At 30.9% G+C, this 15,232-nt stretch overlaps 2 protein-coding genes across 4 annotated transcripts; both read left to right on the top strand.

Moving 5' to 3' along the window:
- The first annotated feature begins 1,170 nt into the window (after nt 1–1,170).
- On the top strand, nt 1,171–4,578 carry LOC135960588 (mesoderm induction early response protein 1). 3 transcript variants are annotated; one of them, XM_065511909.1, is made up of 4 exons: nt 1,171–2,240; nt 2,872–3,302; nt 3,376–3,552; nt 3,628–4,578. In XM_065511909.1, the coding sequence occupies exons 1-4, from the start codon at nt 1,247–1,249 to the stop codon at nt 4,051–4,053; spliced, it is 2,028 nt and encodes a 675-aa protein (XP_065367981.1). In that variant the 5' UTR covers nt 1,171–1,246; the 3' UTR covers nt 4,054–4,578. The 3 variants fall into 3 exon arrangements, with proteins under 3 accessions (XP_065367981.1, XP_065367978.1, XP_065367980.1); XM_065511906.1 differs by having other exon boundaries at nt 2,854–3,302; XM_065511908.1 differs by having other exon boundaries at nt 1,172–2,240; nt 2,860–3,302.
- Nucleotides 4,579–9,692: 5,114 nt separating this feature from the next.
- Nucleotides 9,693–15,007, top strand: Coop (Corepressor of Pangolin). The gene is made up of 2 exons (XM_065512059.1): nt 9,693–11,267; nt 13,391–15,007. Exons 1-2 carry the CDS (start codon nt 11,012–11,014, stop codon nt 14,203–14,205), a joined length of 1,071 nt encoding a protein of 356 aa, XP_065368131.1. The 5' UTR covers nt 9,693–11,011; the 3' UTR covers nt 14,206–15,007.
- Nucleotides 15,008–15,232: the final 225 nt, after the last annotated feature.

The raw sequence follows: 15,232 nt of genomic DNA, 5'->3' as shown, positions 1-15,232 counted from the left end.
GTACTCTGTTCAAAATTTCGTGCGAAATGCTGTCAAACTACATATAAAATAATTGGAATGAAATATATGCGAAATAATTTCGCAAAAGCAGTACTCTGTTTTTATTGTTGAAAACATGTGAATTACATCTGGCAACCTTATTTTTCCACACGAAATAACATACGCAGCACTTCTTTCACACGAACAGCTAGCTGTCAAACAGCATGTAAAATTTTTCGCATGCAAAAACCATAGTTTTTCGCAAATATGAACAGAGTACTAGGCTTAAATCGTAAAAACTTCATATTCAAAAAAATGGTTTTGCTGATGTCAGCCGCGGTGTTGCCAGAAGCTACGAAAAACTAATGTCAGCTGCTTCGGCTCCATGAGCCGACGCGTTGGACAATATGACGCCGTCAAATGGCAACTTTGATTGCCTATGAGTTTCTTGTGAGGAATATACAGGCTTGCCAGTCTTGGGGATTTGTCCCCAAAAATGGGGATTTTGTAAGGTTTTTGGGGATAGACAATTTCGTTTGGGGATTTCATTGGGGATATTAACAAATATTTCGGGGATTTTATGGGGATAAAATAATTATTTTATGGTGGCTTTATTATCGACAAAGCAATAAGTTACCAATAAGTGAACTTTATTTCATGTTCTGTGAATAGAAAATTGAGATGTTTAATGCTATTGATTGTACGTATCATAACTTCTAATATGATACAATCTTTTAATACGAATCAGTATCTTCAAATAGTGTTCTAATAGTCGGATTTTATGTGCAGATCAAAACAAATATAGTTGGTTAAGTTCAACGCAAGGGGTAATTCTGTAATTTCGAATTGAATTATCAATTGATTATTCTCAAATGTCTTTATGCTTTGGTTTGGTTAATTAAAGATAGCACTGCTAATTTTATATAAGACTTGAAATTATGTGTTACGAGATGCAGTGGAAAAAATTTTCAATCAATTGGAATTAATATTTTTAAAAGAAATTTTGACTAATTCAGACGAATTTTGGTTTGAAGGAGTATTCTTAATGTTATAACAATTAATTTGATCTGTTATTGAACGATTTATTTAATATGTAGTTTAGTTTTTGTGAAAATTTCAAGAAAAACAATAGTTGGGGATTTTTGGGGATATTTTTAATTTTGGTTGGGGACAGCGATTAAAAGTTCCTGGCATTCCTGGGAATATAGGCAAGTTTTGTGTGTAAATTTGGGAATGTTTTCGATAAATATATATTGACGCAATTAAAATGTCTCCGGATCCAAGTACATTAAAAACGTCCATTTGTAAGACAAATGAGAAGGCGGGTAGCGAAAGTAAAATTGTTTGTAGTGACGTTCAAATCAGGACAGCAACAACTACATGCCAACCAAGTGATAATGGTGCAGCACAGAACATGGAGGCGAGCAACACTCCTGCGTTAGCCATTGGTGAGTTTCAAACTAACATCGACGCACCGACAAAGGCGCCATCATTGTCACTTTGTCGAGAAAAACGTAATGTTTCACCATCCTCGGTTAATTTGCATGAAGCTTTCGTTGATCCCCAGTCACCATCATCGTCGTCCTCCACTTCACAGACCACCAGTGCTAATGATGCCACTTTTGAACCAACAATTGAAATGATGGTGAATGATTTCGATGATGAGCAAACATTAAATGAGGAAGAAGCCTTAGCTTCCCTCGAATCACAAGATCCAGATGAGGAAATAAATACGCTAAAGGAAGAAAGTGAAATGCCTTTAGAAGAATTGCTAGCCAAATATAGAGCATTGCCCCCTCAACCTCCCTCAACAGAACTATCAAGGAAAAAATCTAAAAAATCATCATCACACAAGAAAAAACACAAGTCAAAGCAAAAGCGAGATGCCCGTGCTACACAAACATTACATGAATCTATTGAAGAAAGCCCCACTTCCGTTGACGTTGCCGAAGCTTCGAAACATGGCAAAACAAATACAGAAATGATTATTCCAGAAAGTGGAGATGAGAAAGATTTGGCTGATGATAAAAGGCTTGAAGATTATGACGAAGAATGCGCCAGCAGCACATTGTCACCACGAAAACCCCCAACTCCATCAATAGATGAAGAGCGAAAAGAAGACGATGGTATTATAAGCGATAATGGAATTACACATGGTGAAATTCTTAAAGTTCGTCGATCTCATTTACTCGATCTATATCCAGAAGGAACATTTGATAATGTAGTTGTAGTTAATGATGATATGGCTGGCGATAGTAAAGGTAAGTAATTCATGTTGATGTTTTTCCTTTTCTCGTGGTTCTTTCGTTAACCGTTCTCACTACTCTACTTCGATACAATTAACCAATTCTACTGTAGCTTATGTTGCATATTTGAATATTACAAAGTTCTTTTATTTTGGAATAATCTGGTATTTTGTGAAAATTATGTTTTTGTGAAATACTTATATTAGGAGTCGCAAAACAAAAGGTACTTTTTGGCAATTTTAAATATTTTTTGTTTTGGAAATTGTGTTTTATTTATTTCGCCTCTTTAACTGCATGAACCTGGAAATGGTTCATCCAGTTTCGGTCTCTGATATTAACATTTACTTTGAAGAGATCGTTTTCTATTTTAAATGAGCCATTTATTTATGCAATTAGTTTTAGTAAATCTTTTGTCAATATAAAAATTCTTACTCATGGTTATTACATGGATTCAATGATGAAAAAAAAAGATTTTTTTTTATAAAATACAAAAATATAATATTAATATATAATATTATATTATAATATAACATTTGCAAAAAAAAATAAAAAATATCGAAGTAAACGGTTAGCTAGAGCTATGGACCAAATGAACGTTTAATAAAATATTGAATATTAAAGTAAATAGAAACAGATATTCCCCTAGAATCTTTATATGGAGTTGAAGATGATGATGAAGAAATCGAAGAAGAAGAGGATGAAGATTATAAAAAGAAAGTAATGATTGGAACATTATATCAAGCTACTATACCAGTAGGATTGTCGCAGTATGGCGATATTTTACCATATGAAAATGAAGATAAACTCATTTGGGAACCCAGTCAAGTTAGTGAACGTGAAGTAGAAGAATATTTAATTAAAATACGAGACATTAAATCTAATCAACAAGGCGAAGAAGAAGTTTCTGCCATTGAAACAAACTTGGAAAACCATTCAAAGGAAAATGGTAGAGCTGTCAGCAATAAAGACAATCTGGAAAATAATTCCCTTTTAGCGAATGGGGATAAATTACATGTTGAAGCGTCAGCGACTACTATAGATATGGACAGTCAGGCGGTAATTAAAGATAACGAACAGGTAAATATAAAATAATACTACATATGTGCTATACCAATTGAAAATCTATTAATATTCTTGGCTGTGCTTATAGGCTCTTCATTTGTTGGTACAATGTGGTTATGATTTCAAGGAAGCCTTACGAAGAAAACGTTTGAATGCGCTACCGCTTAATGATTGCATGAGTTTATGGTCCGAAGAAGAATGTCATAAATTTGAGGAGGGCATACAAAAGTATGGAAAAGACTTTCTTAAAATTAGACAAAACCAAGTTAGTTTTAAATCGAACAACATAATCAATAATTTCGATTAGCTTGTAAATATGCATAAAATTGTTCTTTTACAGGTACGAACTCGTACAATGCGCGAGTTGGTACAATTTTATTATTTGTGGAAAAAGAGTGAAAGAAGAGATCACAATTTCGCTAACGCTGATACCGTAGATCATATGGATATTTATTTAAATGAAGATAACGAATACGGATCAAATCCTGCCTCAGTTATAACACCAGTAGGGTCACCAGTTGGTAATAACTCAAATTGTCCTGGTACTCGTAGAAATAGCAATGCTTCACAAAAAAACATTTCCATAATGACTACCACTTCAACAAACAACTCCACACCGGCAGCTACAAATTCAACGTCTCCTAGTACATCTCTGCAGCAGCAGCATCAACAACACCATAAAAGACGTACACACACAAGTAATGCGACGACAAGTGATTTCAATGATGAGAACTCTAGTACCCTGCAAACAAACTCCACTAAATGATGACAACGGACAAAACGGTCTAAAAAACATATTTCACCGATTCAAAATCGTGTCAAAAGAAAACGTAAACGTATATTAGTTCGTAGACATTTTCGTAATAGTGTAAAGTTATGTAAAACATCAACTAATATTGCGAATTAAACCCACATACACAACAGATATTCCATTGCAATTACAAACATACATACATAATACATGCATACCTTTTATACATAAAACTTACTACATACATATGAACATGTTTTAAAATAACCATGTTGAAAAAAGAATAAAATCATTTCAATCTCTTAATTGAGTTCTACTCAAAAAAAAAAGTTTTAGAAAATATATTACAGCACTTGACAGATGTACATGATTTAGTCATATATAAAGACATAAAAAATAACTTCTGCCGCCAAATACCTCAGTCTGTTGTTAAAACTTTATAATAATTGTGACTGGAACAGGACAATTATTACTATTTGTAGCTTATGAAAAACATTCGAGTTCAATAAAATATGTATGTATATTTATTTTTGAATTGAATGAATGAATTTAAATTGTTTCATAGCGGAATTATATTTAACCTGTGAATCATAGAGAATAGACATATTCTCTTTTTTTAATTTGGCTTATGATTGTGTTTAGTTTGGTTTATGGATCAATTCTTTACAATTGTCAAAATAAAATCTATACCCACTTAAGTTTAATGGACACAATTCTTGTTTATAAAGAAAAGGACGACTTTGAAAATTATTTCCGCAATTTCAAATAATTAATTCATAATAAGGCAAATCACGTCACCTATTTTTATAACATTCACCTACTGCCTGTTCCACGATGTCGAAAGAAAAATGAGTCGAAAAAATGTGTCTGAAAAACACTCAGTTTTTAAAATTCTTTCGAATAGTTTTCATACAAATATGTAAAAATCGCGAAAAATATATTTTAACACGAATTTTTTTTCACAAAAAACATTTTATGAATAATTTTTTAAAAATCATAAATTTTTAAAAAAATTAAAAATTATTTTGAAAAAAAAAAAATATTTTTTTTTAATTTTTAAAGAATTAAAAAAAAAAAAATTTGTTTACCTAATATTACGAAATATGCTAAACGTTCAATAATATAGAAAGGTCGTATCTGGTTTTTTTTTTTTTTCAAAATCGGGTTTTTTACATATTCTGGTACACAAAACTCTTAAAAAATTCAGTTTCCTATGTTGACTAACTCATTTAAAAAATCGTTTGAAAGAAACCCCTAACTCATTTAAAGTGGAATCACTGTTGCCAGATAAATTGACATATAGTTGGTTCGAATATCGCATACGTCTTTGGAATGTCTTTGAAATCCCTTTCATATGATATATGAATTGTTTATGTACATGACTTAGTCTTCGATATATATACATATAGGTAAGTCGTGGCTTTTTGTGGAAATATGAAAAATACAAACTGAATTATAAACTTATATATTAGGGTGATCGGCTCGGTTTTTATAACCGGTTTTTTTTGGTTAAGTAGGTTTCGGTTTTTTTGAAAAGCTCACATTTCGAAAATCAAAGAAACCGGGTTTTTCTCCTCGAATAGCCGTTTTTCTTTTCTAAAAGTGTGTTTTTATGAGTTATAGTGTATTAAAAACTATAAAAATATATAAAAATCCAAAAAACTTGTTTAAAAAAATACTCCAACTATTTTAGAAGACTTTTTATATTTAGAAAAATGTCACAAGCGATCTGGAAAGCTTGAAAACTTACTCAATGTTTTTTAACTACATATATGTACGTCCTACAAGTACACTGAGTGAAAGATCATTTTCAATGTTTAGCTTTATAAAACAAAAGAAACAAATCGAATAGAAAATACATATATATTTTTTAAACCTAACGTAGTTGTTGACTTTTGAAATTAAATAAAAGTCGTAAAATATAACCCACTCACTTTAGAAAAAACTCAATTTTAATTTCAAAATGTGTCAAATTTTACCCGAATATTTTATGAAGGATAAGAAAACAATAGCTTTGGTACAAGGGGAATCCCAGTTTCCATACAAATATAATCACCCCTATCGCGAATCAATATTTCACGAATCAATATTTCACCCCTATCGTTCATCAACTTTGTTCACGTGAAAAAATTCCGCATGCTGTGGAATTTTTAGATGGAATTTTGTAAACAATAAACAGCTGTTACGAACAAAATCAACTATTGTGAATGAAAAGTTCATGGGGAATTTCACGATAGCAATTAATTTTCCCTTTAGGGAAATGAATATTTCATGGGAACAAGATTTCACATGTTATTGCCGATAGGGGTGAATGTTCAGAAAGTATGATGAAAAGAGACGGATATATGTTAGTGCTACCAAAGCTCTGAAAACATTTAACTTAATTGTGCGTAACAAAAATTTAAGATTTTAGCTCCAGGTAAAATTTGACCCAATGACCTTAAGAGCAAAAATTTTTTTTGCAGATTTGTGTTTCTAAAACGTAGTTGTTGATTTTTGAAATTAAATAAAATTCATAAAATATCAAATATATCAACCACTCACTTTAAAAAAAAATTCAATTTTAATATCAAAATGGGTCGGATTTGACCGGAAGACCCTGTGAACGTTAAAAGAAGTAATCAAAACTAGAATTAATTAGGCTTATTTTTTGTAATTAAAATACATGTACCTATATTCTTTATTATTTATATTAATATTAAATTGCTTTTATATTAATATAAACCGAAACCGGTTTATATTAAATTGCAATTTTTCGAAGAAACCGAAAACCGGTTTCTAAAAAATGTCGAAGAATCGATCACCCTATTATATATGCCCTCACCACTCATGGTGAAGAGTATACAAATATTTAATTTTTGTATGCAAATATTAAATAATACTTATTATATAAATCTATTTTACAACATTAATTGTTTAAATATGTGAATTCTTCTTTTTTTCTAAAAAACTGACAAATTTCACAAAAAAGTTTGTATTTTTATTTTTTCCGATTTTTTAGTCCAATTTTGACGATTCTATACCAAAATTATCTGGCAACAGTGAGTGGAATGCATATTTTTTGGTTTATATTAAAACAAACAACTCTTCTGAAAATATATTTTGATATATGGGGGATTTCATGTCAAGTGAACCAACTTTTGAAATCGATGTCTTCCGATCGGGATGAAATTTGCACCAAGGTTAGCTCTATTGGATAGTAACTCAGACACAATTTTTCAACAACATCGGTCGAGAACTCTCTGAGTTATAGGGGGTAAAATTTTGACAATTTGGTCAAACAGGGGTTTTTTCTTATCCATGTAACTTATTACCTATTGTTCTTAGCAAAATGTGTTCCAAATAGTATAGATAGCTATTTCTTCGATCTTTCGAAAAAAAATATTAAAAAAAAAAAATAAAAAATTTTTAATATTTTTTTTCCGAAATCAAAAACTTTTTTGACTTTTTTTTAAAATACGCTATTTTTTTTTATTTTTTTTTTTTTCTTAAAATAAAGTTTAGATATTTTCCTTGAACACCTACTTGGTCGCTTAGTGGGATGCGAGTGGGATATCTATCAAAATAAATATTTTGTAACTCAAAACATACAATTTTTGACTTTTTTTGCAAAATCAAAAACTTTGTTGACTTTTTTTTTCAAAATGGACCCTTTTTTAATCTTTTTTTTTAGGTCAAACAAAAGCTTAGATATTATCCTTGAAGACCCTTTTAGTCGCTTAGTGGGATGCGAGTGGGATATCTATCAAAATAAATATTTTTTAACTCAAGACTTACAATTTTTGACTTTTTTTTTTGGAAATACGATTTTTTTTCCAAATGGGCCTTTTTTTTAAATTTTTTTTTGTAGTCAAAAGAAAGCTTAGGTCCATTCCTTTAAGATATTTTTAGTCCCTTAGTGGGATGCGAGTAGGATATCTATCAAAATAAATATTTTGTAACGCAAGACATACAATTTTTTAATTTTTTTTTGCAAAATCAAAATTTTTTTCCAATATGGGCCCTTTTTTAATTTTTTTTTTTGCTCAAAAGAAAGCCTAGGTCCATTCCTTTAAGATATTTTTAGTCCCTTAGTGGGATGCGAGTGGGATATCTATCAAAATAAATGTTTTAACACAAAAATTGTATGTCTTGAGTTACAAAACATTTATTTTAATATATATCCCACTCGCATCCCACTAAGCGATCAAAACCATCTTAAAGGAATAGGCCTAAGCTTTCTTTATAGCAAAAAAAAAAATTACAAAAAGGGCCCATTTTAAAAAAAAGTCAAAAAAGTTTTTGATTTTGCCAAAAAATCAAAAATTGTATATCTTGAGTTACAAAATATTTATTTTGATAGATATCCCACTCGTATCCCACTAAGGGACCTAAAATATCTTAAAGGAATGGACCTAAGCTTTCTTTTGACTAAAAAAAAATTTTTAAAAAAGGGCCCATTTTGAAAAAAAATTCGAATTTGCAAAAAAAAAGTCAATAATTGAATGTCTTGAGTTACAACATTTTTATTTTAATAGATATCCTACTCACATCTTCCTAAGTGACAAAATAGGTCTTAAAGGAAAAGACCTAAGCTTTCTTTTGAGCAAAAAAAAATTTTAAAGAAAAGTCCCATATTGGAAAAAAATTTCGATTTTGCAAAAAAAAATTAAAAAATTGTATGTCTTGCGTTACAAAATATTTATTTTGATAGATATCCTACTCGCATCCCACTAAGGGACTAAAAATATCTTAAAGGAATGGACCTAGGCTTTCTTTTGAGCAAAAAAAAAAAATTAAAAAAGGGCCCATATTGGAAAAAAATTTTGATTTTGCAAAAAAAAATTAAAAAATTGTATGTCTTGCGTTACAAAATATTTATTTTGATAGATATCCTACTCGCATCCCACTAAGGGACTAAAAATATCTTAAAGGAATGGACCTAAGCTTTCTTTTGACTACAAAAAAAATTTTTAAAAAAAGGCCAATTTGGAAAAAAATCGTATTTGCAAAAAAAAAAGTCAAAAATTGTAAGTCTTGAGTTAAAAAATATTTATTTTGATAGATATCCCACTCGCATCCCACTAAGCGACCAAAAGGGTCTTCAAGGATAATATCTAAGCTTTTGTTTGACCTAAAAAAAAGATTAAAAAAGGGTCCATTTTGAAAAAAAAAAGTCAACAAAGTTTTTGATTTTGCAAAAAAAGTCAAAAATTGTATGTTTTGAGTTACAAAATATTTATTTTGATAGATATCCCACTCGCATCCCACTAAGCGACCAAGTAGGTGTTCAAGGAAAATATCTAAACTTTATTTTAAGAAAAAAAAAAAAATTAAAAAAAATATCGTATTTTAAAAAAAAGTCAAAAAAGTTTTTGATTTCGGAAAAAAAATATTAAAAATTTTTTATTTTTTTTTTTAAATATTTTTTTTCGAAAGATCGAAGAAATAGCTATCTATACTATTTGGAACACATTTTGCTAAGAACAATAGGTAATAAGTTACATGGATAAGAAAAAACCCCTGTTTGACCAAATTGTCAAAATTTTACCCCCTATAACTCAGAGAGTTCTCGACCGATGTTGTTGAAAAATTGTGTCTGAGTTACTATCCAATAGAGCTAACCTTGGTGCAAATTTCATCCCGATCGGAAGACATCGATTTCAAAAGTTGGTTCACTTGACATGAAATCCCCCATATTACAAATTTTTAGTTGTTTTTTTTCAATTTCACTTTCTGATATTATTGAGTTTTTCCTTCTCCTGTAAAGTAACTAAAAGTTGAGATACGACGTTTCTATATTAAGCCATCGATATGTATCGCGTGATCTATTATCCGAATTTCAAAATATTCCCAATAAGCACTAAATCCCCAAAAATGCAAGCACATTTTGTTGGAATTCGAATTGAATGCAAATGTAATATGTTTTAAACTTGAAAAATCCGCGATCCGGATCGCGTAAAATTATGCTATTTTGCGATATCGATCGCGATCCATAAATACCGCATGCTACACTACACGTTCAATAAATATCGCGATAACAAAATGTAGATCAATCATAAGTAGATCATTCTGGTGTTCAGATGTAGCAGTGCCCTAATGTACCTAATTTTGTATAAACATACATACATTTGTATAATTTATTAACAGTGGAGTGAGTAACTTGTACTCATAAACCGTACAAGTGATATGCTTAGTTACTGTTGGAAAAGTATCACATAAATGTACATATTAATGTGAAACCGATGAACATGTCATAAAAAAGTGCAAACAACGAATAAACAAAAAAAAAACTGCAATATTAACGGAAGCACAGTATCCGGAAAAAAAACTTTACTGTTATCAACGTTGTTGTGGTGGTGTAACACATACATACATACATATTGTATCTATGTTTTACAATCCCTTCAGTTTTAATAGCGACAATGTATACCTTTTAGATAGTACTTTTCGCTGGTTACTAGTATGCCATCAATGTATTATAGCCTGTAGTCAATTGTCAGTTTAGTGTATATTAGTAATCTAAAGTAATGCTTAATTCCTTGACATACCTACATATTTTACTTTATGAAGTGGTGAGTGTGAAAAATAACCAAAAGTATGTGTTCTTTTGTAATCTATGTAGAGTCAATTGACTTTTTCCTTGGATCCGAAATGTTAAAACATCTAAATCGGTGGTAATTCTTAATGGTAGGGAAACTACTAGTTCGGAGGCGGCCAACCGAACTACTGGGATATGTTTTGTAGGTTCGTGTATACGTACGTACGTTCATATGTACGGTATAATACGTACGTATTTCTCTTTAATACGCTCTTTGGCCAACATAGTAAGTAAACAACAAACAGAGCGCCAAAACTATTTTGTATATTAACGAGGGCTTAGCTAAAGTCGATTCAATGATCTTGGCGTAAGTTTGTTAATCAGTCAGTAGTGAGTGGAGGAGCATCGTTTGTGCATTGTATCGAATCAAGCACGCATCGTTACTATACGGCTATGCAGAACCATCAACAGCAGCAACAACAACAACATCAACACCAAACACAAAGAGCTTCCGCGCAATCAACATCAGCTGCTGCTGTGGCAACAACACATTTTACCAACACAGCAAAATTACCAATAGAAACAGTTAAATTGTTGATTGGATCTGTATCACGTAGACCCAATCTATGGATTCGCACTAACAATGGTCAAAAAAGATCCGATATAAATGCATTGTGGCAACAAGTTAGTCAAGAGGTTCATCTACCAGGTAAGAAACATAGCAATATTAACAACAAAAAAACTACTGTTTTATTGTTTATTGCAACAAATAACACAGTACATCCACATGAATACATATACATACATACAAACATATCTACACATTTTCAGTACGTTGTTCATTTATTTTTTAGCCGTAGATACAATTTGTTTGGGGGAATTTCATCGTCGCTGTTCTCTTAAAAATATGATATGGGGGAGATTTTAGTTGTTCTTAAAAAGTAGTATGCCTTCTCCAACACAGTTGCATAAACTGGTACCACATTAATCCCAGTCAGCATTTGGATGATAGTTTTTTTTTTTAATCTTCTTTAACTACTGTTAATGACCAAAAACTGATTAATCAGTTGCGTGATTAAAAACGTATTGATATATTTAAAACACAATACAAAATTGTACTGCAATCACAAAAATATCATGCAAGTGTTCGAAATCTGGTAATACAACTTCATTTTGGACTATTAATTCTCACATCTGAACGATGAAAAATAGCATTTGTTTGTGAATTTCTGTTTATTAATATCAATGAAATCGGTGTGGTGAAGATTGAAAAAAAAGTTCAATTTATATACAGTGGCTTCATCGCATAGTCGGACAAGATTTTGTCTGATGTAAATATGCTCTAAACATTAAAATAATGCACCAAAAAATTGGTAAATAATAAAAATTAAAATTTACTGAAATTGTAAATTTTTTGCAGAAATTCCAAAATAACTCAATTGCTTGCGCTCAACACATAATCCGACAAATTAAAATAGGTATTCCAAAGTGTGCGATCAATATTTAGCTGCATATCCTTTGTTGTCTAGAATGGCCTGTAATCGCTTTAACCAAGTTTTGGCACACTTCCGGCTCTGTTGAGTTCCATGCTTCAAGCAAGGACTCTTCTAGCTTAACCAACGTGTTAAGTTAGCGTTTCTATATATTTGGAACAGTTATGGATCAACCAAAGCTTTGCAATACCTAGTAAAAATAAATGATAAAAAAGTAATCATCCACCTATAGCGCTCGCAGTTGTCTGTGATAGCCTGGCCAACATCAGCCCAAAATCCACATCAAAGCGTGATTTTTCGTGATCGTTTGGACACTATTGGATCTCATGTGGATTGGTATCGTCTCATATTTGACAATTTTGTTTTTGACGTACCCATTCATCCAGAAATGAACCTCACCATAAAATGGGGAAAGCAGGCAGTACGTTGGTCGAACATAACACCCATTTTGATAAAACAATTTTATAATTTGCAACTGTTGTTGAACGCTATATATGTATGTTCACGTGATTTGCAAATCAAACTGAATAAATGACAGTCAATACAACAGATGTAGCTTCAACAATATGGCCGTTGTCAACTGTCCAAGATCGTAAGTACCTATTTGAAGACCCTTTATTATTTTCTATTATAAAAATAATAATGTACAACATTTAGGGACATGTATTCTAAAATAATAACAACACAAAGGGACCATTGCTTGGACCCACGTGAGCTGCTATTCTTTTCCTTCATTTCGTGGCTGTCTGGAAACCTAATTCTAAAATAATAATAAAGATATTACTAAAAATTATTAAACTTTTTCGTTCGGAAAAAGTGCTTTTGGTAGTATAATCAGAAAATTAAAATCCGTACGATTTATAAAATACCGAGTTTATCGGAGAGCTAATTACATATATATGCCTACAAATATACATATTTGAAGGTTTTTGATAATTCGGTGAAATGTTTACTAAATGTATATTATTTCGAGATCTTCTCTTTAGAAAATGGTAGGTATCTTTTTTAAGATATCCTTTATACAAGGACAATTGTGTGGTTCAATATACTGTCTTCAAAAAAAACGGAATTTTAGGAAAATATATTGCAGAAATCGGTTAAAAAGTTATATACAATTGAATTTTAGCGATATTGCACCATTCTTATTATAACTTGAACTTGTAAACTGTTAGAGTCCCAGTTAATAAATAACCCCATTAGTGTTTTGAATTCAGTAATTTATGTAATGTACTCGTATACATATTTATATATTACACATTATCTTATTTGAGTTTATTTCAATATAGCCAATAATAATAACTAATCATATTCATACATATTATATAATTTATCTATATAGCCGATATTTGTCGAATAAAATGGGGTCATTTGCGTGATAACTTTCGGAAAGTGTTCATTCGAAACACCCTATCAGCTGAACCACCTACTACATGGCGTTTCTATAATGATATGCGTTTTATGGAAGCACCTGTTGCTGAAAACGTGATGCGCCATCATAGACTACGCGAACAATCTCTTTACTGGCAGGGAGTTAACAGTGCCGAACCACGACAAAGCTCATCGGCGTCATCTACAGCAGCACTGCATGATAATTGCGATCGATCCATACAAAATCAATTTGATTTTTCTGAAATATCAGCATTCTTTCAAAATCATGGTGCCACCATCAACAAACGTATTAAATTAGAAACCTCTGAATCGGAAACATCATTACACGATTTGACCCAAATTACGCCACCAGCAAACACTTTTTTTCAAAATGGCAATGCATATGAAATATCAGACATAAAGTCAGGTCAAACACATATTGTGAATGAAGTCGAGGCCCATAATGGTCATGATAACACCATTGATGACAACGATGATGATGATGACCAGTTTGATGAAGATGCTACCTCAGTAGAGGACAACTATCCGATATCTGTAAGAAATGAGAAATTATCAAATGACAATAACTCTAAGGTTAATATACAAAATTGCAATCCATCCAAAAACGAAATTAAGGCGGAGGAAACATGTGCACATCTTCATGAACAGGATTCAGATCGTATGTTTCTATTAAGTTTGTTACCATATTTACGAAAAGTTAAAGAGCAAAGAAAACTTCAAGTTCGTCAAAAATTGCAAGATGTTTTAATACAAGAGTTTGGTTGAGGTAACTATACACGATTGTGGATAAAATAATTGAATCACTAAAAGACTCGAATAAAATGGCAACCATAACACCGCCACACTATTGTCAAAGTAACCGAAATAAAATGAACATTTAATAATGGAGTTATAAAGAAAAATACACTCGATACACCTGCACCTAAACAGTTTTTTGCGGTCCCATTGATTGAACTTACTATAATTTTGTATACTTTTACTGTACCCTTCAACATGAATAGTAAGGGATATATAAGTTTCCAATTTCCACAAACGTAATTTTCGAACCCAATTTTATCGCCATGTACCTAATCTTTATTGAGCCACTGCATATAGTATATTCTGGATCCTCATAGATGGCGATGTCCGCTCCTTCATTATTAATACATCAATATATCTTGTATGATTCCGAATTGGTTGCTATTGAAAATAGGTAAAATCGGTTCATAAATGTCTGAGTTAGGATCAAGAAAAAATTAATTCCATCTCATATCTGCAATATCGGTCCATGATATAAGCAAAAACCAGTAAAATACCCACTTCAACTAAAAAATATTATTTTCAACTACTCTCAAGGGACCGACACCTTCAGAGTCGTTATAAACCTCGTTTCACTGTATTCAAAAACTTACGATGTACCTTACAAATCAATTGGTGATTCGATTATTTTGTCCATATACTACGTATGTATATTTGTAGGTATAACAAAAATAGATAAACTTAAATTTATAAGATAAAATAAGATTTTTAATTGTATTTTTTTTACAATGAAGAAAGTATTACGAATAAATTATATACTAAAAACATACATACATATGTATAAGAAATACTAGTAATATGAAAGGTATGTATGACTAAATAATTACTATGTATTTGAGCAAAGCCCTTTTGGAATTTGAATATTTTTGGTGAATTATATTATTTTCAGTGCTGTAAATGAATCATTAATTTTTGAATTAATTCGCGAATCATTCACACAAAAAAATGAATTCAATGAAATTTGTGTTAATTCAAATGAATTAGAAAAACGAAT

The sequence above is a fragment of the Calliphora vicina genome, chromosome 5, assembly GCF_958450345.1.
Source record: "Calliphora vicina chromosome 5, idCalVici1.1, whole genome shotgun sequence".
In the NCBI taxonomy this organism is placed as follows: Eukaryota; Metazoa; Arthropoda; class Insecta; order Diptera; family Calliphoridae; genus Calliphora; species Calliphora vicina.
This window is presented reverse-complemented; position numbering and strand designations above follow the sequence as displayed.